The sequence below is a fragment of the Aquarana catesbeiana genome, linkage group LG01 (assembly GCF_042186555.1).
Source record: "Aquarana catesbeiana isolate 2022-GZ linkage group LG01, ASM4218655v1, whole genome shotgun sequence".
In the NCBI taxonomy this organism is placed as follows: domain Eukaryota; kingdom Metazoa; phylum Chordata; class Amphibia; order Anura; family Ranidae; genus Aquarana; species Aquarana catesbeiana.
The window spans coordinates 798,624,774-798,649,321 of record NC_133324.1 but is presented as its reverse complement, the minus strand read 5'-3'; the positions used below and the strand labels follow the sequence as shown (position 1 = coordinate 798,649,321).

Below are 24,548 nucleotides of genomic sequence, written 5' to 3'. Positions count from 1 at the left end.
GCTCAGTGGTCCAAAGTCCTCTTTTCTGGTGAGAGCAAATTTTGCATCTCGTTTGCAGGGCCAGATTAAGAGCATCATGGGCCTGGTGCTGAGGATTTCGGTGGGCCTTTTTATGGAAACAAAATGAAAATGCAAACAATTTTTCGCTAAAACGAATTAAATAAACTCTCACCAGTAATACCAGCTGTGCAGCCTCTGAGCAGCAGCAACACCACCAATACCACCTGCTATGCGATCTCTCACCAGCAGCAACATAGGGAGACCACATTTCCAAACTGTCATTCAGAGACAACCCCCTCTTCCCAAAAAAAGATGAGGGTGGGGGATGTAGTCTCGGGGTTGGCAGGGAAATCGGTGGTGGAGGTGATTTGTCAGGCAAATGGCTGGTGTTAGTACTTAAAATCAATCATCCTGACACCATGCTTGATATGGTGTCAGGATGATCAAATTCCATTATTTCAGTTACCACATTGTAATATATAGTGAAATAGTTCAACTCACCATCATGCAGAATCAGTGGGACCTGAGCTTGTCACTTGCCACCAGATGCAGCTTGTCACTTGCCACCCATAGCCTGCCACCAGATGTAGAGTATCACTTTCCACAGTTGCCTGCCGCTAGATGCAGCATGTCACTTGCCACCAGCAGCCTGCCACCAGATACAGTGTGCCACTTGCAACCAGATACAGTGTGCCACTTGCTACCCACAGCCTGCCAAAAGGTACAATGTGCCAATTGCCACCAGCAGCCTGCCACCAGATACAGTGTGCCACTTGCCAACAGTAGCCTTTCACCAGATACAGTGTGCCACTTGCTACCGACAGCCTGTCACCAGATACAGTGTGCCACTTGCCACCAGCAGCCTGCCACTAGATACAGTGTGCCACTTGCCACCAGATACATTGTGCCACTTGCCACCAGATACAGTGTGCCACTTGCCACCAGCAGCCTGCCACCAGATACAGTGTGTCACTTGCCACCAGCAGCCTGCCACCAGATACATTGTGCCACTTGCCACCAGATACAGTGTGCCACTTGCCACCAGCTCCCTGCCACCAGATACAGTGTGCCACTTGCCACCAGCAGCCTTCCATCAGATACAGTGTGCCACTTGCCAACCACAGCCTACCACCAGATACAGTGTGTCACTTACCACCAGCAGCCTTCCACCAGATAGTGTGCCACTTGCCACCAGCAGCCTGCCATCAGATACAGTGTGCCACTTGCCACCAGCAGCCTACCACCAGATACATTGTGCCACTTGCCAACCACAGCCTACCACCAGATACAGTGTGCAACTTGCCACCGGCAGCCTGCCACCAGATACAGTGTGCCACTTGCCACCGGCAGCCTGCCACCAGATACAGTGTGCCACTTGCCACCAGCAGCCTGCCACCAGATACAGTGTGCCACTTGCCAACCACAGCCTACCACCAGATACAGTGTGTCACTTACCACCAGCAGCCTTCCACCAGATAGTGTGCCACTTGCCACCAGCAGCTAGCCGCCAGATACAGTGTGCCACTTGTCACCAGCAGCCTGCCACCAGATACAGTGTGCCACTTGCCAACCACAGCCTACCACCAGATACAGTGTGCCACTTGCCACTGGCAGCCTGCCACCAGATACAGTGTGCCACTTGCCACCAGCAGCCTGCCACCAGATACAGTGTGCCACTTGCCAACCACAGCCTACCACCAGATACAGTGTGCCACTTGCCAACCACAGCCTGCCACCAGATACAGTGTGCCACTTGCCACTAACAGCCTGCCACCAGATACAGTGTGCCACTTGCCACTAGCAGCCTGTCACCAGATACAGTGTGCAACTTGCCACTAGCAGCCTGCCACCAGATACAGTGTGCCACTTGCCACTGACAGCCTGTCACCAGATACAGCGTGTCACTTGCCACTGACAGCCTGTCACCAGATACAGCGTGTCACTTGCCACCAGCAGCCTGCCACCAGATACAGTGTGCCACTTGCCACCAGCAGCCTGCCACCAGATACAGTGTGCTACTTGCCACCAGCAGCCTGCCACCAGATACAGTGTGCCACTTGCCACTAGCAGCCTGCCACCAGATACAGTGTGCCACTTGTCACCTGCAGCCTATCACCAGATACAGTGTGCCACTTGCCACTAGCAGCCTGCCACCAGATACAGTGTGTCACTTGCCACCAGATACAGTGTGCCACTTGCCACTAGCAGCCTGCCACCAGATACAGTGTGCCACATGTCACCTGCAGCCTGTCACCAGATACAGTGTGCCACTTGCCACTAGCAGCCTGTCACCAGATACAGTGTGCCACTTGCCACTAGCAGCCTGCCACCAGATACAGTGTGCCACTTGCCACTGACAGCCTGTCACCAGATACAGCGTGTCACTTGCCACCAGCAGCCTGCCACCAGATACAGTGTGCCACTTGCCACCAGCAGCCTGCCACCAGATACAGTGTGCTACTTGCCACCAGCAGCCTGCCACCAGATACAGTGTGCCACTTGCCACTAGCAGCCTGCCACCAGATACAGTGTGCCACTTGTCACCTGCAGCCTATCACCAGATACAGTGGGCCACTTGCCACTAGCAGCCTGCCACCAGATACAGTGTGCCACTTGCCACTGACAGCCTGTCACCAGATACAGCGTGTCACTTGCCACCAGCAGCCTGCCACCAGGTACAGTGTGCCACTTGCCACCAGCAGCCTGCCACCAGATACAGTGTGCTACTTACCACCAGCAGCCTGCCACCAGATACAGTGTGCCACTTGCCACTAGCAGCCTGCCACCAGATACAGTGTGCCACTTGTCACCTGCAGCCTATCACCAGATACAGTGTGCCACTTGCCACTAGCAGCCTGCCACCAGATACAGTGTGTCACTTGCCACCAGATACAGTGTGCCACTTGCCACTAGCAGCCTGCCACCAGATACAGTGTGCCACATGTCACCGGCAGCCTGTCACCAGATACAGTGTGCCACTTGCCACTAGCAGCCTGCCACCAGATACAGTGTGCCACTTGCCACTGACAGCCTGCCACCATATACAGCGTGTCACTTGCCACCAGCAGCCTGCCACCAGATACAGTGTGCCACTTGCCACCAGCAGCCTGCCACCAGATACAGTGTGCTACTTGCCACCAGCAGCCTGCCACCAGATACAGTGTGCAACTTGCCACTAGCAGCCTGCCACCAGATACAGTGTGCCACTTGCCACTAGCAGCCTGCCACCAGATACAGTGTGCCACTTGTCACCTGCAGCCTATCACCAGATACAGTGGGCCACTTGCCACTAGCAGCCTGCCACCAGATACAGTGTGCCACTTGCCACTGACAGCCTGTCACCAGATACAGCGTGTCACTTGCCACCAGCAGCCTGCCACCAGGTACAGTGTGCCACTTGCCACCAGCAGCCTGCCACCAGATACAGTGTGCTACTTACCACCAGCAGCCTGCCACCAGATACAGTGTGCCACTTGCCACTAGCAGCCTGCCACCAGATACAGTGTGCCACTTGTCACCTGCAGCCTATCACCAGATACAGTGTGCCACTTGCCACTAGCAGCCTGCCACCAGATACAGTGTGTCACTTGCCACCAGATACAGTGTGCCACTTGCCACTAGCAGCCTGCCACCAGATACAGTGTGCCACATGTCACCGGCAGCCTGTCACCAGATACAGTGTGCCACTTGCCACTAGCAGCCTGTCACCAGATACAGTGTGCCACTTGCCACTAGCAGCCTGCCACCAGATACAGTGTGCCACTTGCCACTGACAGCCTGTCACCAGATACAGCGTGTCACTTGCCACCAGCAGCCTGCCACCAGATACAGTGTGCCACTTGCCACCAGCAGCCTGCCACCAGATACAGTGTGCCACTTGCCACTAGCAGCCTGCCACCAGATACATTGTGCCACTTGCCACTAGCAGCCTGCCACCAGATACAGTGTGCCACTTGCCACTGACAGACTGTCACCAGATACAGCGTGTCACTTGCCACCAGCAGCCTGCCACCAGATACAGTGTGCCACTTGCCACCAGCAGCCTGCCACCAGATACAGTGTGCTACTTGCCACCAGCAGCCTGCCACCAGATACAGTGTGCCACTTGTCACCTGCAGCCTATCACCAGATACAGTGTGCCACTTGTCACCTGCAGCCTATCACCAGATACAGTGGGCCACTTGCCACTAGCAGCCTGCCACCAGATACAGTGTGCCACTTGCCACTGACAGCCTGTCACCAGATACAGTGTGCCACTTGCCACCAGCAGCCTGCCACCAGATACAGTGTGCTACTTGCCACCAGCAGCCTGCCACCAGATACAGTGTGCCACTTGCCACTAGCAGCCTGCCACCAGATACAGTGTGCCACTTGTCACCTGCAGCCTATCACCAGATACAGTGTGCCACTTGCCACTAGCAGCCTGCCACCAGATACAGTGTGTCACTTGCCACCAGCAGCCTGCCACCAGATACAGCGTGCCACTTGCCACTAGCAGCCTGTCACCAGATACAGTGTGCCACTTGCCACTAGCAGCCTGTCACCAGATACAGCGTGCCACTTGCCACTAGCAGCCTGCCACCAGATACAGCGTGCCACTTGCCACTAGCAGCCTGTCACCAGATACAGTGTGCCACTTGCCACTAGCAGCCTGCCACCAGATACAGTGTGCCACTTGCCACTAGCAGCCTGCCACCAGATACAGTGTGCCACTTGTCACCTGCAGCCTATCACCAGATACAGTGGGCCACTTGCCACTAGCAGCCTGCCACCAGATACAGTGTGCCACTTGCCACTGACAGCCTGTCACCAGATACAGCGTGTCACTTGCCACCAGCAGCCTGCCACCAGATACAGTGTGCCACTTGCCACCAGCAGCCTGCCACCAGATACAGTGTGCCACTTGCCACCAGCAGCCTGCCACCAGATACATTGTGCCACTTGCCACTAGCAGCCTGCCACCAGATACAGTGTGCCACTTGCCACCAGCAGCCTGCCACCAGATACAGTGTGCCACTTGCCACTAGCAGCCTGCCACCAGATACAGTGTGCCACTTGTCACTGACAGCCTGTCACCAGATACAGTGTGCCACTTGCCACTAGCAGCCTGCCACCAGATACAGTGTGCCACTTGCCACCAGCAGCCTGCCACTTCCTCCAGGACTCTTCCAGGATGGGTAGAAGGGACAGGGCCAGCATAGTCAAACAAATCCCTGGAGCCCCCACCCCTCCTGATCTGGGATGGTATGGCTGTGTGTAAAATGAATGCCAGGAGTATTGATCAGACCAAGTTCTATAGAGGGGGGTGTGTACAGCCTTTGGGCTCACACTGGTGTGCTGCAGTTTGGGCGCACTGCTTGTGTATCTGCAGTTTTAGCTTGCAGTCCTATTGATTTTGGTGCGCTTTCAGAAAAAACATGCAACCTAATAGAAATCAATAGGACTGTGGGTAAAACGCAGGAAAACTGCGGATACACCAGCAATGGGCCAAAACACAGCAAATGAGTGTGAACCCACCTAAAAGCACAAAGAGCTAAATTTACATATTGACTGCAGTTATAAGAGCCATTGCTGAAGATAAAGGTAAAAGAGGGGGAGAGAAGGGAGATAAGAGTCCAGTCACTGAGCTCACACTTGGATGGGAAGCTTATCACTCACATATCTGTTCACCTTCTATCTGCCGGCTGCTCTGTTCACAATTTCCCAGCCCACACGGCTCCTTCACTGCACACAGAGAGAGAGGAGAGAGGGGAGGGGGAAGGCAGAGCCATTTGTGTAGGGGGGGAACTGTGCACTGTGACGCTGTACTAAACACAGTGAGCCAACTCAGATGCAGCCAGACACCCCTACATTTACACACAGCTTCTCCTGTCCCATAGACGTTTATGGGCAGGAGAAAGTCGGGCTTATATTGCTATCTGTGAGGGCCGATTTTAAGGCAGGGGCCTGGAGCTGCAGCTCCATCAGCCCCTATGTTAATCCGGCCCTGCTCGTTTGGAAACCAAGGACCCAGAGTATGGAGGAAGAATGGAGAGGCACTCACTGCAAGATGCTTGAAGTCCAGTGTAAAGTTTCCACAGTCTGTGTTGATTTGGGGAGCCATGTCATCTGCTGGTGTTGGTCCACTGTGCTTGATTAAGTCCAGGGTCAACGCAGCCATCTACCAGGAGATTTTGGAGCACTTCATGCTTCCTTCTGCAGACGAGCTCTATGGGGATGCTGACTTAATTTTCCAGCAGGACTTGGCACCTGCCCACACTGCCAAAAGCACCAAAACCTGGTTCAATGACCGTGGGATTACTGTGCTTGACTGGCCAGCAAACTCGCCTGACTTGAACCCCTTAGAGAATCTATGGGGCATTGTCAATAGAAAGATGAGAGACATGAGACCGAACAATGCAGAAGAGCTGAAGGCCGCTATTGAATCATTCTGGTCTTCCATAACACCTCAGCAGTGCCACAGGCTGATAGCTTCCATGCCACGCCGCATTGAGGCAGTAATTGCTGCAAAAGGGGCCCAAACCAAGTACTGAGTACATATGCATGCTTATACTTTTCAGAGGTCTGATATATATGTACACTCCTTGTTTTATTGATTGCATGTAATATTCTAATTTTCTGAGATTGTGGATTTGGGGTTTCATGAGCTGTAAACCATAATCATCACAATTATGACAAATCACGGCATGAACTATCTTGCTTTGCAAGTAATGAGTCTATCTCATATATCAGTTTCACCTTTTAAGTTGCATTAGTGAAATAAATGAACTTTTGCACGATATTCTAATTTTTCGATTATCACCTGTAAATGCATATATGGGTTTTGTTTACACCTGCCAAAAGATTTGTATTTCTTTCCATCCATATCTGAGATTTACACAGCTCTGCCACCCTTCCACCCTGACTTGGAGGTCATCTGATCTTTCTCTGCTACAGTTACACTTATGCCGTGTACACACGAGCGGTTTTGCCGTCGGAATAAACTCTGAAGGTTCCTCCGACGGAATTCCAACGGCATTCCTCTGAAGCTGTCTTGCATACACACTGTCACACCAAAGTCCGACCGTCAAGAACGCGGTGACGTACAGCACGTACGACGGGACTAGAAAAAGGAAGTGCAATAACCAGTGCGCCACCGTTTGGGCTCCTTCTGCTAATCTCGTTGGAACAGCATACAGACGAGCAGTTTTTCAGATAGTAATTCCATCTGAAAAATATAGAACATGTTCTCTATCTAAGTACGTCTGAATTTTCAACGGGAAAAGTGTGATGGGGCATACACACGGTCAGAATATACAACGAAAATCTCCCATTTGACTTTGTCTGACGAAAATTCCGCTCGTGTGTACACGGCATTACAGGTCCCATCCCCAACCCCCACCCTGTGCCTAGGGAGTGAAATGAGAAGCAGCACACTGATAAGCTCATCTTTGTCACTCACTCCTGCTATTTGAATGCTCATTACACTGCAACGCACCTGATTTGATCCTTGTTCTGCTTTTCTCCCCCTCTCTGAGCTTTGTTGTGCAGTAGACTGCAAGAGGCTGATACCAAGTCAAATAAGGTTTTACAGAGCTTCCATTTACAAAAAAATACATTTAATGATGCATTAATGATTACAGAGAGTTCATTGTTGTATCTTCTATCTTCCTGGAGTTCAGTTTTAATATTCAAAGTATAGCTTAACATTAAAGAGGACCTTCATTTTATATAGCCCATGAAGTCCAGCATTGTCTTACTGCTGAAGTTGCCCTTGCAGCACTCTCCTTTTGTGCCACCATCTTGAAACTCCTTTTCAGACATATACACACACACACACACACACACACACACGGCTGGTCTTTACCAGATATCTGCAACCTGGCAGGGACATTCGGTCTTCCAGAGCCCAATTACAAGGCAGAAATCTGCATTGGATCTGTGCATGTGAGAGCAGGGTCAAACATCCCAGGAAGCAGCAGATACCAACCCAACATATGCCTCACCTAGATGAGAAACCAGGAAGTAGATGCCCACACCTTCATCAATGGTATTTGCCCCCCCAAAGATGATCATTATTGAGTTTTTTTTTACCCCTATCTGTGCACATACTTTCTAGCACCAAAGTTCACTTGTCCTTTATAAATCTGTCCAGACAGTTTAGTTAAGGTATGTACACACAATTACTAAAGTATCCAATTTTCACTTTAACATGTTGATGTAATTTCAAAAGATCTTCATGATACTTTAAACAGCTCATGCATACAGACATAAATACAGGCAGACAGGTGTATAGCATTAAATACGGCTGTATTTGCGATGCCCAGGAGCCCCAACTGATGCGTAATTCTGCCCATAGGCCTGTATTAACAGAATACGCTGTACATGGGTATATATCTGTAAACATCAGTACCTGTGTTTACACATGCACATTTATGAACAGAATTTCCTGAACAAGCACATTTATTTAAATAAGCATTACACTAAGCTTGCTTCAGGACTTCAGGAAGCAAGCGCACTGCCATTCTGATAACTTAATGGGGCATTTGACCCAACAAAAATCTAAATCAAAATGTGGTGAGCCTGCCCCGGCAATCATAGAGTTCTCTCTGCAGCATTAAAAAGAATTCAGTAGGACATCGCTAGTTCCACACTTGGCCAGCGATGGCCCTTAAAACCCATAAAATCAGTGGGTGTCCTATAAGGATTTAATCAGTTCTATAGCCTGTATAACTTATGTCTGCCATTACCAGGGTGACCAGTATTCCTTCTGTGGTGCCTTCTAAAAAAATGGGAAGGCATGAATCAGATGCGAATTGAGATAAAGTCATAGGAAAGTTAATACTTTTTGTTGAACGTATTTACTTATTATTACTACTACTACTACTATATCTGCAGCACAATGTTTCGATTCCTTGGTTCTTATGCTTTAATCTTAAACTTTCTAATTTAAGTCCCTTAAAAAGACACAAGAGTCATGCGCTAAGCACATGACATTTGCCATATGCTTGCTATTTAGGGAACTGCTGTCTGGCTGATATCATGCTTTCACTTTGCCTCCTTTTGTAAGATGCAGTAAGCTTGTACACATTTTACAATATCAATTGAACAATTTTTTACACAGTGATTAAAACAAATCTAAAAGTACAGTGGGGGCGGAAAGTATTCAGACCCCCTTAAATTTTTCACTCTTTGTTATATTGCAGCCATTTGCTAAAATCATTTAAGTTCATTTTTTTTCCTCATGAATGTACACACAGCACCCCATATTGATAGAAAAACACAAAATTTTTGACATTTTTGCAGATTTATTAAAAAAAAAAAAAACTGAAATATCACATGGTCCTAAGTATTCTGACCCTTTGCTCAGTATTTAGTAGAAGCACCCTTTTGATCTAATACAGCCATGAGTCTTTTTGGGAAAGATGCAAAAAGTTTTTCACACCTGGATTTGGGGATCCTCTGCCATTCCTCCTTGCAGATCCTCCCCAGTTCTGTCAGGTTGGATGGTAAACGTTGGTGGACAGCCATTTTTTAGGTCTCCCCAGAGATGCTCAATTGGGTTTAAGTCAGGGCTCTGGCTGGGCCATTCAAGAACAGTCACGGAGTTGTTGTGAAGCCACTCCTTCGTTATTTTAGCTGTGTGCTTAGGGTCATTGTCTTGTTGGAAGGTAAACCTTCGGCCAAGTCTGAGGTCCTGAGTACTCTGGAGAAGGTTTTCGTCCAGGATATCCCTGTACTTTGCCGAATTAATCTTTCCCTCGATTGCAACCAGTCATCCTGTCCCTTGCAGCTGAAAAACACCCCCACAGCATGATGCTGCCACCACCATGCTTCACTGTTGGGACTGTTTTGGACAGGTGATGAGCAGTGCCTGGTTTTCTCCACATATACCGCTTAGAATTAAGGCCAAAAGGTTCTATCTTGGTCTCATCAGACCAGAGAATATTATTTCTCACCATCTTGGAGTCCTTCAGGTGTTTTTTTAGCAAACTCCATGCGGTCTTATATAGACAGGTGTGTGGTTTTCCTAAGCAAGTCCAATCAGTATAATCAAACACAGCTGGACTCAAATGAAGGTGTAGAACCATCTCAAGGATGATTACAAGAAATGGACAGCACTTGAGTTAAATATATGAGTGTCACAGCAAAGGGTCTGAATACTTAGGACCATGTGATATTTCAGTTTTTCTTTTTTAATAAATCTACAAAAATGTCAACAATTCTGTGTTTTTCTGTCAATATGAGGTGCTGTGTGTACATTATAACAAAGAGTGAAAAATTTAAGAGGGTCTGAATACTTTAGGTCCCCACTGTATGTAAAAAGCATTGTTTTTAAAAGGTCAGTTCTTTAAATCATGCATACAAAAATGTTTTTGTAACAATTAAAAAAATCAATATTTAAAAAACTAAAATATTCTTATTTTCAAGTTTAACACACTTTATACCAGAAACATAACACTATACAACAAAGACCTTGCTTCCTGAACATTTTTGAGTGAATCTTACAGATTTTTAACTGTTATATATAAAAGTAACCTGTAATATAACTTATTGTGCTGTTTTATAGAAATCTTCTATTTTTGCAATTTTTTTCTTGTGTATTTAAAGTTTAGTAAAAAACTAACTCTAATCCTACTCTATGCCCCTTTCTAGGATTAATCTATCTAGCCCTGTAAAGCAAAAATCGCCGTACTTACCTTTTTTGCAACCAATCTGGTCCGGTCTCCAGCAGCGGATGCTGTGAGCAGGAGAGAACTGACAACGACTCTGAAATGCCTGGGAAGTGAAGTCACCCATAGACTTACTAAGGGGCTTTTGTTGTCGGCTGCCTAACCTGCACTTGCCTGTACACTGAAGACACCACTGATAGCTCAGTGTGGGACTGAACCAGAGTGGCTGCAGAGCAGATAAGTATTGCAATTTTTTCTTTACAGGGCTAGATAGATTAGTCTTAGAATGTGGCATAGAGTTACTTAGTTTTTACCTAACCTTCCACTTTAAGTTTACTTTTTGCTTGCATTATAAGATGCTTTGTGTAGCTCATGCATGTCCAGGCATGCACTCCGGACTTATTGCATGACATCTGCAGACTAGTATTGCAATGTTTCTCTTTCTCGCTTAGCGAATGTGACCCCAGTGCTGATGTGCCGGCATTCAACGCCCTCCCTATCAGCTGATAATGTCACTGGTTCTTAAGGTGCGGGTGGCTGGAAGGTTATTATGGTGCAAAATGAAAACCTGTGGCTTTGTGTAAGCAAAAGGCAGGCTTGATCCACCCACTGCCTTGTATACATTTTTAGGCATTTTGTTAAGGCACCCCTGATGAAACCCGACGGCACCCTGGTTGAAAAAGACTGGTCTATGTACATGTAAATTACATAACAAGTACATCAGTTATACCCTTAAGCTAATCTGTGTAGAGTGGAATCCAGGAATTGCAGCACTTTTAAAAAATATGCTGGTTTATAAGGGGTTAAAGCCAGCCAGGTGTATGCCACCTCATGGACTTATCTCTTTCATTTACTATTTATGCTTTTACTAATGGCCAGGAGTACAGCTATCACTAAGTTCCCGACACTCTGACAGGAAATATGCTTTCTGCTACACAACGGCCACACTGCCCACCCCTTCTGTCCGCTGTCCACTCACAAAATACTTTACAAATGGGTTCACATAATAAAAAGTCTTCCATGACTGGGCAAGAAGAGAGGGTTGGACAGAGTGGCTATATTTGAGTCCAGTGTCAGCACGCCATAAGCATAGTAAAAGCTGTACTCCAGGCTCTAAAAGAGATAAGTCTATGAAGTGGCATACACCTTGTTGGACTTAACCCCTTCTAAGCTAGCAGATTTTGGGCTGCAATTCTTGGAGTTCTGCTTAAAAGTCTCAATGTCAAGCTTGGTCTACCCTTTGCCACCTCCCAAGGCTGCTTATTGGTTCTTTAATACGATAGGCAGCTTCAATTGTCAATAGAATGGTTAAAGTGGTAGTAAACTGCATGTGGTTAAAAAAAATCCCTGCAAAGCAATGTCATAATGTGTTCATATGCATCGCATACCAGCACATTATGAGGGACTTAGCTTATAATTAAGCTTTCCAGCGCCACAATGTCATCGCTGAGAGGGCTGACATCCTCCCCCGTCTTCCTTCCGGGTTTGTGGCCTCTGGCTACATGAGTGACTGGGGGCATGATGACGTCACTCCTTCGCATGCGCACTGGAGCCGCCGTTTACAGCGCAGGCTCTAAAGGTCTGGCTCTGTAAGCCGGACCTTCAGAGCGCATGTGCCAGTGATGTAATCGGCTGAATGCACTCTGAATATCTCCTAAACTGTCTTTAGGAGATATTCACAATACAGGCAGTGCCCGGGTTACAAACCAGATCGGGTCTGTAGGTTTGTTCTTAAGTTGAATTTCTTTGTATGTCAGAACAGGTAAATTTTTTAAGTGTAGCTCCAGCCAAAAAAAAATGTATACTTTTTTTGGGAAGCATAGGGGAGGGTTAACACCCCTGTAACATTTGTTTTGCTGTTTGTGCCCCTGTTCAGAAGATTTCATCTAACTTTCTGTTCCTATAACCATTGGATTTTGAAAATTTTGGGTTGGTGCTGAAACAAGGATTGGTGATAAAGCTTCAGTGGAGACACTTTTTTCCCATGATAACTCTTACAGGAGTGAATTTCCCTTCCTAGGGGGAGATTACCTCTAGCTTCCTGTTGTCTCCCTCCGTTTGTAAGTAGGAGTCGTTTGTAAGTCGGAAATTTGTAATCCGGGGACCGCCTGTACCTACAGGTAAACCTTTTTATAGACTTACCTGTAGGTACAAGTGGTGTAACAGAGTTTACTACCACTTTAAGAATATAGCTAAAGTTTAGATATGCATATAACTAAAGCAGTCTATACTATTCTGAATCTACTGATTTTTTTTTCACTGATTTGCACTTAAAGTAAAAGAGTTCTTGTCACTCAGAAAAAAAGTCCTGGAAATCTACAGGGTTGTCCTCCATATTGTAGACAATTTATGTTGATCTTCAATTTACCACGTTAGTTGATCCTAAAGCAATCTTAAGTTTCTGTTTGAAAGCATTCCGTCTTTCCTTCTCAGCAGGCCATTCTAGAATACAGCGGGACTTGAACATCCCTCTTCTCAGGTGTATGCTATGATTTAATTTGTAATCTGGAATATCTTCAATAAACAAGAGAATGATAGAATCACGACTTTGCTCAATGGCTTGCTGGACAGCCTGATATATCTTGAACCTTGTAGAAAGAAAACAATATATTTTAATATAAACACAACAAAAAGTTAAAAACAAACATATAGGGTGTAAAAAAAAGTAATGTTGAAGTATATGTTAAAGCGGAGTTCCACCCAAAAGTGGAAGCACTCAGGGGGCAAGCACTCCTTGCCCCCTGACATGCCACATTTGGCATGTCATTTTTTTTGGGGGGGGTGTACCCTTTTTTTAGTGGGACTTCCTGTCCCGCTTCCTCCTTCCTGTTCTCGGCCGCCTAGGCGACTCCTCCACAACACAGGTCCCAGAAGATTGGCTGGCCAATAGCAGAGCACAGCACGACTCACGCATGCGTAGTGCACACCCAACCGTGAAGCCATAATCTGTCAAGGCCGGGTGCCCACAGTTGCTATGACGGCGCTGAGGAGAGGAGAGGGAGAGGAGCGAGGCTCTGGATGGCCGCATCGCTGGACCGTGGGATAGGTAAGTGTTATTATAAGTCAGCAGCTATGCTTAATGTAGCTGCTGAATTTTAATAAACTAAAAAACAGATGGAACTCCGCTTTAAGGTAGTATTAAACATTCACCGTCTTTATCTTAACACATTGAGTACAATAATACAAACATTCTCCAGCAAACTAATTGTTAAAACTCTGAGGTCCCTTTCATATGGGCTGTCCGATCAGGTCCACCTGTCAGTTTTTCAGACGGATCTGATCAGACCCTCCGCTCTCCTCTATGGAGCGGAAGCCATCCGATCTGATCCTGTCCCCCAAAAACAGACAGATGGTGGTCCTATTCCCCATCCGTCTGGTGGATCGGATTGGATGGAAACGGACAGGCAGTCCGGCCACGCAATTGTCAGTTAAAGCGAGGCAGTGCCGTATCGCAAAAAATGGCCTAGTCAGGAAGGGTGTATATTTTTCTGGGGCTGAAGTGGTTAAAGACTTGAAGGTATTGAAGTCTTTGAGTAGGTTCGGGTTTGTTGTAATCGGTTCAGTGAGAAAAAGAAGGATATCGTACGCAAATGTGGCTAGTTTGTGGTGAGCTATTTCAATTCCCTTGATATCGGGGTTTGCTCTGAGGCATCGGAGTAGTGGTTCAAGGGTAAGGACAAAGATCAGGGGAGATAGGGGGTATCCCTGGCGCGTTCCATTCGATATTGAGAAGGGATCCGATAGGTGGGCGTTTACGCGGACTCTCGCTGTGGGATTAGAGCCTTAGTATAAGGTTCAGCATTCGGTGGGGAAGACCAATGGTCTTTAAGGCTTCTGTCTTATAGTCCCAGGCCACTCTATTGAATGCCTTCTCTGTGTCGAGTGAGAGAAGAAATCCCTGGTGGTTGGATGTAAGCCAATGATGAATATTGATTGCCTTGAGTGTGTTATCCCTTGCTTCTCTGCCTGGTATGAAACCCACTTGGTCAAGAGAGATAAGCTGGGGAAGCAAGGGAAGAAGCCGATTGGCTAACCATTTTAGGTCCACGTTTAATAACGAGATCCGTCTATAGTTGGTGACCAGGGAGGAATCCTTCGCTGGTTTTGGGATTACCGTAATGTGAGCCATCAGTAAGTCACAAGGGGGCTCAGACTGCGATGCAAAAGGGTTAAAAGCTGAGAGAAAGAAGGGGATGAGGAGCTCTGAGTAGTTTTTGTAATATCCCACTGTTAGTCCATCAAGTCACGGACTCTTGCCTGGTTTCATCTGTTTAAGTGCTAGTTTGGCTTCTTTTTTTGTTAATGGGCCATCCAAATTGTTGGGGATAGGTTGTATAGTTGTGAGTAATGATCGACAAATTGCTTAGCTATGTCGGGGGTTGAATTTGGTTTGTGGCCTGATGAGTCTTTCAGGGAGTGTATTGTCGAGGCAGCTCTCTTAGCTTGTAGGGCATTGCTAGCAGTTTCCCAGCTTTGTTGCTATATTCGTAGAACACTTTCTCAGATAGAATATATTTACATCTTATTTTTTTGTCTAGAACGTCTAAAAGTTTGGTTCTGGTCTGTACAAGGGTTTGGAGAGTGTCTAAAGCTTTGCGTTCATTTAAGTGCACACTCCAGCCTCTGAATTTGGGTGGTAAGTTCTATGAGATGTCTCTGTCTTTCCCGCTTCCTTTTGGCAGCGGCTGTAATTAGAATGCCCCTTATGACACATTTGTGGGCTTCCCATGTAATGACTGGGGAGGTATCTGTGAGTTTGTTTCCTGTGAATTATTGTTTAATGCGGAGCTTAACCTCATTTGCGACAGATAAATCTGTGAGTAGAGAGGGATCTAACCTCCATGACGGGGGGTAATTGTGTACCTTTGGGAACGACATAGACATGGGGATGGGGTGGTGGTCCGATAGGAACATGGGGTTGATGGATGTGCGATGGAGGAAGGGCAAGTCTTTCTGACAGATAAATAGATTGTAAATTCTTGAGTATCTTTTATGTGGGATTGAAAAAAAGGTGAAGTCTGTACCGTTTGGGTTTAATGTACACCAGGAGTCGTGAAGTAATAGATCCCGTAGTTGTGACTTAATGGATTGTAGAGCATTATAGGGGAGAGAGGATGCGCCGTTAGAGGTGTCTTGGAGAGGGTTCAGAGAGACATTAAAGTAGCCCCCTAAAATCAGGGTGCCTTCTTGGAATGGGGTAAGTGCTTTGGTTATATCGCGAAAGAAGGTAACCTGGTGGCTGTTCGGAGCGTGTCAGTGAGTTGGAAAGGGCAGTGTTTCGCCAGGAGTATTGAAACACCTTTTGTTTTGGACATTCGGTTGGTTGCGTAGTATACAGTAGGATAGTATCGATTCGTTAGTCTTGGTATAGCGTCAGTGCTAAAATGCATTTCCTGCAAAAATATTATGTCAGCTTTATTCTGTTGTATTGTAAGAAGGAGCTGGGAGCGCTTCTCTTGTATATTGAGTCCTCTTGCATTAAGCGGGATGATCTTAACAAGAAGTCTGTCACCAGTGGGGGGGTAAAAGCCATGTTTAGGGAGAGTTGCGGCAGGGAAGGCGGTGAAGTCCGAGTTAGGGGTTGGGCCTGGGAAGTTGCTGGAATAGGGGAGGGGGGTGGGGGGTATAGAGGGAGCTAGTTTGAGGATGGGAAGGAGAAATAGAGGAACTAATTGTAGAAGGGGTATATCAGAAGGGGGGATCCGGCGACAGGTGAGAACTTGCTCACTTGCCCGGGTTTGGAATATACCGTAGATACAGTAAGTACATGTATTTTTAATGCAGAAAAAAAATGCACTTGGTTGCACCTGGCCCTAAGTGAGTAAATCAGGTGCTGAAAGTGCTTAAAAACTGAGGGCATAATATAACGAGAATACACGTAAATATGTAAATGCAGAGTAGCAGCAGCAATTTGTAGATGTGTAATGAATGTGTTTGAAAGTGGCTTTGAAATATCCTATTTTGCCTAGTTTGCAGGTGGTCACATGAGTGAATTCATATCTCTCCCTTGGTGATTAGGCAGAACCAGGGTCTTGTGTAGTGATTTACTACGTTGAACCAAAGAGATCGGCATTCCTGGAAGACTTCAATTGATTTTACTTCCTTTCCTATCTCTGAGGAAGTCCAATCAGGACGGATCGCGTCAGTAGGGATTGTCCATGAACTCATCACGCTAGGCAGAGTTGGGCAGGGAGCCGAAGCAGTAGAGGAGGTGGCATTGCTTTTTTTTTTTTGCATATACAGTATGTGAGTATTTTTAATCTATATTAGGTGTCAATAAATGCATATATATAGAGAGAACTATGGTCTACTTTGCATGAGAGGTCCTGTGGTGCTGTGGCATTACTTGCCATAAAGCTGCTCAGGAAAGAGAGGAGTAAAATGCCTGTCAAAGGCGGTGTATGCTTGGTTGACCTCCTGTGATGTAGAGGTCCATCTTACCAGGTCAGAACCAAGAGCACATGGTCTGAAATTTTATCCACTTGGGCAACCACCCACTCACAATGTACTGCAGGCGAGCGGTCGCTGTAGGCAAAGCAGAGTACTGGTTTGTCGCAGCGTACTGTTTTTTTGCTGCCTACCTCCCGGTTTAGGGGGTGTGCATGTACACAGCAGAAGCCTGTCAGCAAGTCTTGGCCAATGATTCATGGACCTGCCAATCAGCCGTATGCAATCACAGCCCAGAGTTCTGTCTTGGTAACCAACACAGAGCTCTGTACAGAGGGAGCGATCTGCAAGTTTCTCATCCCTGCAAGCAAGGATGAGAAACTGAGAGATATGTTAGTAAAAGCAGCACACTTTACACACATTACACATAGTTAGGCATTTATTTAACCACTTGATTGCCCCTAGATGTTAACCCCTTCCCAGCCAGTGTCATTAGTACAGGAATAGTGTATAATATTAACAGTGATCACTGTATTAATGTCACGTGGCAGTTAGTCAGTTCCCCCCCAGTATCAGTTAGTGTCAGATTGTCCACCGCACTCCCATTATAAGTCACTGATAACCGCCATTAGTAGTATAAAAAAATGAAAAACTCCAGTATACTGTATATACCATAGATCAGAGATATGCAATTAGCGGACCTCCAGCTGTTGCAGAACTACATGTCCCATGAGTAGGGATGAGCTTCGTGTTCGAGTCGAACCCATGTTCGACTCGAACATCGGCTGTTCGATCGTTCGTCGAATTGCGAACGATATGGGCCGTTCGCGCCAAATTCGTATGGCGCGTCACGGCCCATAATTCACTGCGGCATCGCAGTGCATTGCTGGCTGATGATTGGCCAAGCATGCACTATGACCCGCATGCTTGGCCAATCACAGCGCCGCCTGAACAGAGAGCCATAATTGGCCAAAGCCAAGGAGGCTTTGGCCAATTATGGCTCAGGGGATTTAGTACACGCCCCACACTATATAAGGCCGCCTGCACGGCGGCCCTGTGTAGTGTGTGTTCCGGCGTTCATTGAGAGAGAGAGAGAGACAGACAGTGACATTTGATTTGAGTTAGATAGATTAGGCAGAACAGTCAGTCAGTTAGCTGCACTTACAGTGTATTGTGTATATATATGCATCCCAGGTGTTGCATATATATATATATATATATATATATACACTGTATTCAGTTTAGCTAGATCCGTTCTTGTTATCTTCCTACTGACAGGCAGGCTTGTCTTGTTACAGTATTTACAGCTACCTGAAGAAAATTACTGGTGTTCCTTTGATCCTATTAGTACCACAGTCAGGCAGCTAGACTATTTACAGTTAGTGCAGTGCGTCCTGCTCACAGTGTTCAGCTAAACCTACAAGTTAGTGTGGTGCGTCCACCTCACAGTGTTCAGCTAGATCCGTTCCTGTTATCTTCTTACTGACAGGCAGGCTTGTCTTGTTACAGTATATACAGCTACCTGAAGAAAATTACTGGTGTTCTTTTGATCCTATTAGTACCACAGTCAGGCAGCTAGACTATTTACAGTTAGTGCAGTGCATCCTGCTCACAGTGTTCAGCTAAACCTACAAAAGTTAGTGGGGTGCATCCTGCTCAGTGTTCAGCTAAACCTTCAAGTTAGTGCGGTGCGTCCTGCTCACAGTGTTCAGCTAAACCTACAAGTTAGTGGGGTGCGTCCTGCTCACAGTGTTCAGCTAAACCTACAAGTTAGTGTGGTGCCTCCACCTCACAGTGTTCAGCTAAACCTACAAGTTAGTGCAGTGCGTCCTGCTCACAGTGTTCAGCTAGATCCGTTCCTGTTATCTTCTTACTGACAGGCAGGCTTGTCTTGTTACAGTATATACAGCTACCTGAAGAAAATTACTGGTGTTCTTTTGATCCTATTAGTACCACAGTCAGGCAGCTAGACTATTTACAGTTAGTGCAGTGCATCCTGCTCACAGTGTTCAGCTGAACCTCCAAGTTAGTGGGGTGCGTCCTGCTCACAGTGTTCAGCTAAACCTACAAGTTAGTGTGGTGCATCCACCTCACAGTGTTCAGCTAGATCCGTTCCTGTTATCTTCTTACTGACAGGCAGGCTTGTCTTGTTACAGTATATACAGCTACCTGAAGAAAATTACTGGTGTTCTTTTGATCCTATTAGTACCACAGTCAGGCAGCTAGACTATTTACAGTTAGTACAGTGCGTCCTGCTCACAGTGTTCAGCTAAACCTACAAGTTATTGGGGTGCGTCCTGCTCACAGTGTTCAGCTAAACCTACAAGTTAGTGTGGTGCGTCCACCTCACAGTGTTCAGCTAAACCTACAAGTTAGTGGGGTGCGTCCTGCTCAGTGTTCAGCTAAACCTACAAGTTAGTGGGGTGCGTCCACCTCACAGTGTTCAGCTAAAGCTACCTGTAGAAGGTTGGTGGTGTTCTCATACTACAGGCAGGCAGTTGATTTTGCTAGCTGCAGTATCAGTACATATATATATATATATATATATATATATATATATATATATATACATATCCCAGCTTAGTGCAGCTACAGGTCATTAGTATGTCTGGAAGGCCAAGAAGGAGAGGCAGACAGTCACAAGCCAATAAGAGAGGGCAAGCAGGCTCTGTGTCTAGTGCTGGTCATGGAGACGGTGCATCCTCATCAGCATGTGGCCGTGGGACACGCTTGGGCTTTTTTTCGGCAGCTGGCCGTGTTGAGCCACAACATGCAGAAGACTTGGTCGAGTGGATGACCAAGCTGTCCTCATCCTCCTCATCCTCTCTCACCCATGCCCAGGGTACTTTGTCTGGCAAAGCAGCGGCCTCTTCCCTCGGCTCAATGTCATCAGTGACTCCTTCCCTAGCCCCACCATGTCCTCCTGAGGAGTCCCTCGAACTGTTTGACCACAGTGTTGGGCACATGCTCCAGGAGGATGCCCAGCGTTTGGAAGGCTCTGATGATGATACTGAGCTCGATGAAGGCAGTAACATGAGTGCAGACAGAGGGGGTGCCAAAGAAGGACAGCAATCTGGCAGTCATGCTCCCCCTGCTGCAGCATACTGCCAGGTTTGCTCCAGTGATGAGGAGGGAGGGGATGATGAGGTCACTGACTCAACGTGGGTGCCTGATAGGAGAGAGGAGGAGGAGGAGGAGGCAGCACATCACCAACGAGGCAGGATGCCCTCCAGGGGCCAGCCTAAGGGCAGCACATTGACTGCATCACACCCCAAAGCTCCACATGTGCAGGGCGCTGCAGTCTCTGCGCGTTATTCAAAAAGTTCTTTGGTGTGGGCCTTTTTTGAGATGAGTGCATCAGATCGCACCGCTGCTATTTGCAACATATATCTCAAGCGTATCTCGCGTGGCCAAAACATCTCCCGCTTGGGTACCACATGCTTGACCAGACATATGTTGACCTGCCATGCAGTTCGTTGGCAAGCGTATCTAAAAGACCCACACCAAAGAACAAAGAGGACCTCTCCTTGCTCCTCATCAGCTGAGATCTCCAACCCCACTATACCTTCAGTCCTCTCTGAGACCTGCACTGAGAGGAATGAAGGTGTAGAATTAGGTGTGTCACAGCCAAGTACTTGTGGGCAATCTGCTTTTGGTACACCGACGTCAGATTGTACCAGGCAAATTTCCCTGCCCCAGCTGCTGCACCGCCGAAAGAAGTTTGCTCCCAGCCATCCACATGCGCAGCGGTTGAATGTTAGCTTGGCAAAATTGCTAGCACTTCAACTGCTGCCTTTTCAGTTGGTAGACTCTGCCCCCTTCCGTGATTTTGTGGAATGTGCGGTTCCTCAGTGGCAGGTACCTAAACGCCATTTTTTCTCACGGAAGGCGATTCCGGCTCTCTACCGGCATGTGGATGGCAATGTCCATGCCTCGCTGGACAGGGCGGTCAGTGGTAAGGTGCATATTACCGCTGACTCATGGTCCAGCAGGCATGGACAGGGACGTTACTTAAGTTTCACGGCGCATTGGGTGACTCTGCTGGCAGCTGGGAAGGATGCAGGACAAGGTGCAGTAGTGTTGGAGGTTGTTCCGCCACCACGCCTCCAAAATGCTAATGATTGTGACACACCTCTCTCCTCCACCCCCTCCTCTTCTTCTTCCTCCATGGCCTCTTCCTGTGCTTTGTCCTCTGAACCAGCGGTGCTCTGTAGCCATTCAAGGGGCTACGCAAGTACGCAGGCCAAAAGATGCCATGCGGTGCTTGAGCTGGTGTGCTTGGGGGACAGGAGCCACACTGGGGCAGAGGTTCTGTCAGCTCTGCAGGGGCAGGTTCAGAGGTGGTTGACGCCACGCCAACTTAAGGCAGGAATGGTGGTTTGCGACAATGGCACCAACCTCCTCTCTGCCCTCCGACAGGAACAAATGACCCATGTGCCCTGTTTGGCTCACGTCCTTAACTTGGTGGTGCAGCGGTTCTTGGGCAGGTACCCGGGCTTACAGGATGTCCTGAGGCAGGCCAGGAAAGTCTGTGTGCATTTCCGCCAGTCATATAATGCCAGTGCTCGGCTGACGGACCTCCAAAAGGAGTTTAACCTGCCCAAGAACCGCCTAATCTGTGACATGCCCACCAGGTGGAACTCAACGTTGGCCATGCTGCAACGGCTGCACACGCAGCAGAGGGCCATCAATGAGTACCTGTGCGACTATGGCACCAGGACAGGGTCAGGGGAGCTTGGTTTTTTTTCCCCACGCCAGTGGGCCATGATCAGGGATGCATGCACTGTCCTGTCACCATTTGAGGAGGCCATGAGGATGGTGAGCAGTGACAGTGCATGCATCAGTGACACTGTCCCCCTTGTCCACCTGTTGGAGCACACGCTGCGTGGAATAATGGACAGGGCACTTGAGGCAGAACAGAGGCAGGAAGAGGAGGACTTCCTTAGCTCTCAAGGCCCCCTTTATCCAGACAGTGTTTCTGCATGCCCACCGATCACACAGGAAGAGGACGAGGAGGAGGAGGAGGAGGAGGAGGAGGAAGATTGTGTCAGTATGGAGGTGGAGCCTGGCACTCAGCATCAGCAGCAGTCTTTAAGGGATCAGTCCCAAGAAACACATGGACTTGTACGTGGCTAGGAGGAGGTGGCTGCGGACCATGTCGTCCTTAGTGACCCAGAGGACTCCGGACCAAATGCCTCAGCAAACCTACGCTGCATGGCCTCCCTGATCCTGCAAAGCCTGCGTAAGGATCCTCATATTCGTGGTATCAAGGAGAAAGACCAATACTGGCTGGCAACCCTCCTTGATCCACGTTACAAGGGTAAGGTTGCGGACCTTATCTTGCCATCGCAGAGGGAGCAGAGAATGAAACATCTTTGGGAGGCCTTGCAGAAAGGTCTGTGCAACGCGTTCCCAGAGACTGGGAGGTTACAAACTCCTGTTTCTGGACAACGTGTTGCTGAGGCTTCGGTCAGTCAAAGAAGGAGCGGTGGAGAAGGTGGCCGTCTGACCGATGTGTTCAGACAATTTTTTGGTCCGCAGCCCCAAGGTATGATCGGTTCCAGCAACCATCGCCAGCGTCTGTTTTACATGGTGCAGGAATACCTAGGGGCAAGATCAGACTTGGACACCTTTCCCACCGAAAATCCTCTGGGTTACTGGGTCTTGAGGATGGATCACTGGCCAGAGCTTGCACAGTATGCAATTGAGCTACTGGCCTGTCCTGTATCCAGCGTTCTTTCGGAACGCACATTCAGTGCTGCTGGAGGCTTTGTAACCGATCACAGGGTGCGTCTGTCCACCGACTCGGTCGATCGACTGACCTTCATAAAAATGAATCAGTCTTGGATCACCACCAGCTACCAAGCACCTGATGCTGATGTAACCGAATAATTTTTTTTAAAATCTCAGATCCCTTCAAAGACTGCCTATGCTGATGCTGAGTGACTATCCCTGAGTAATTATCCTCTTCCTCCTCAATCATCACGCTGATAGCTTGAAAGAACATTTTTGGTTCTGGGCGCCACCACCAATGCCTAAGGCACAATTTTTCAGCCCCTGTTTAACAGGGGCGTGTGATTACAATTTTTGATGCAATACTTTGCAGCAGGGCTCGTTCCTGCGTTCCAACTAGAGTGTCTGTGAGGGGTTGCAGTGTTGTGGCACCAGTGCCTAAGGCCCAATTTTTCTGCCCCTGTTTAACAGGGGCGTGTAATTACAATTTTTGATGCAATACTTTGCAGCAGGGCTCGTTCCTGCGTTCCAACTAGAGTGTCTGTGAGGGGTTGCAGTGTTGTAGCACCAGCACCTGTGCCTAAGGCCCAATTTTTCTGCCCCTGTTTAACAGGGGCGTGTAATTACAATTTTTGATGCAATACTTTGCAGCAGGGCTCGTTCCTGCGTTCCAACTAGAGTGTCTGTGAGGGGTTGCAGTGTTGTAGCACCAGTGCCTAAGGCCCAATTTTTCTGCCCCTGTTTAACAGGGGCGTGTAATTACAATTTTTGGTGCAATACTTTAGAGCAGGGCTCGTCCCTGCGTTCCAACTAGAGTGTCTGTGAGGGGTTGCAGTGTTGTGGCACCAGCACCACCACCACCACCACCACCAAAGGCCCAATTTTTCTGCCCCTGTTCAACAGGGGAATGTAATTACAATTCTTGATCTAATATTTCACAGCAGGGCCCATTTCTGCACCCACCAAGAGCGAGTGAGGACTTACAGTGTTGTGGCACCAGCACCACCACCACCACCACCAAAGGCCCAGTTTTTCTGCCCCTGTTCAACAGGGGCATGTAATTACAATTCTTGATCTAATATTTCACAGCAGGGCCCTGTGAGGGCTTACGTTGTTGTGGCCACAACAACACCTAAGGCCCAAATTTATGCTGAGTATATAGGGCAGGCCCCTACTTTCAAACATCTAACTTACAAACGACTCCTACTTGCAAACGGAAGGAGACAACAGGAAGTGAGATGAAATCTACCCCTAGGAAGGGAAATTCTCTCCTGTAAGTGTTAATATGGGAAAAACATTTCTCCTTTCCACTGATGCTTTCCAATCCTTGCTCCACAAAAAAACCCAAATTTTCAAAAAACATTTGTCATTGGGACAAAAAGTGAGGTGAAATCTTCTAAAGAGGAGGAAAGACAGCAAAACAAATGTCACAGGGGTGATAACCCTTCCCTATGTTTTCCAAAAAGCTTAAAAAAGATTTTTTGGCTGGAGCTAAACACGTTAAAAATGTACCCGTTCAAAATGACAAACAGATTCTACTTAACAACAAACCTACATTCCCTGTCTTGTTTGCACCGCCTGTATACTGCTGTTCAGAGTATATAGAGCCTTGTGGCCCCACACCTTTCCTTATTTTAATTTGGGTGCGGGGTTCCCCTTAATATCCATACAAGACCCAAAGGGCCTGGTAATGGACTGGGGGGTACCCATGCCGTTTGTCTCACTGATTTTCATCCATATTGCCAGGACCCGACATTACATTAAACCCGCAAGCAG

The 24,548-nt window shown here is 47.6% G+C and overlaps 1 protein-coding gene across 4 annotated transcripts in view; it reads right to left on the bottom strand.

The window, feature by feature from the left end:
* Window positions 1–7,576: 7,576 nt before the first annotated feature.
* TLR3 (toll like receptor 3) overlaps window positions 7,577–24,548 on the bottom strand; it is a 75,089-nt gene continuing 58,117 nt past the window's right edge. For all 4 annotated transcript variants that reach the window (XM_073607652.1, XM_073607660.1, XM_073607636.1 and 1 more), the window contains exon 5: window positions 7,577–13,240. In XM_073607652.1, the coding sequence (XP_073463753.1) occupies window positions 13,012–13,240 (229 nt within the window). In that variant the 3' untranslated portion in view covers window positions 7,577–13,011. The remainder of the gene's footprint in view (window positions 13,241–24,548) is intronic.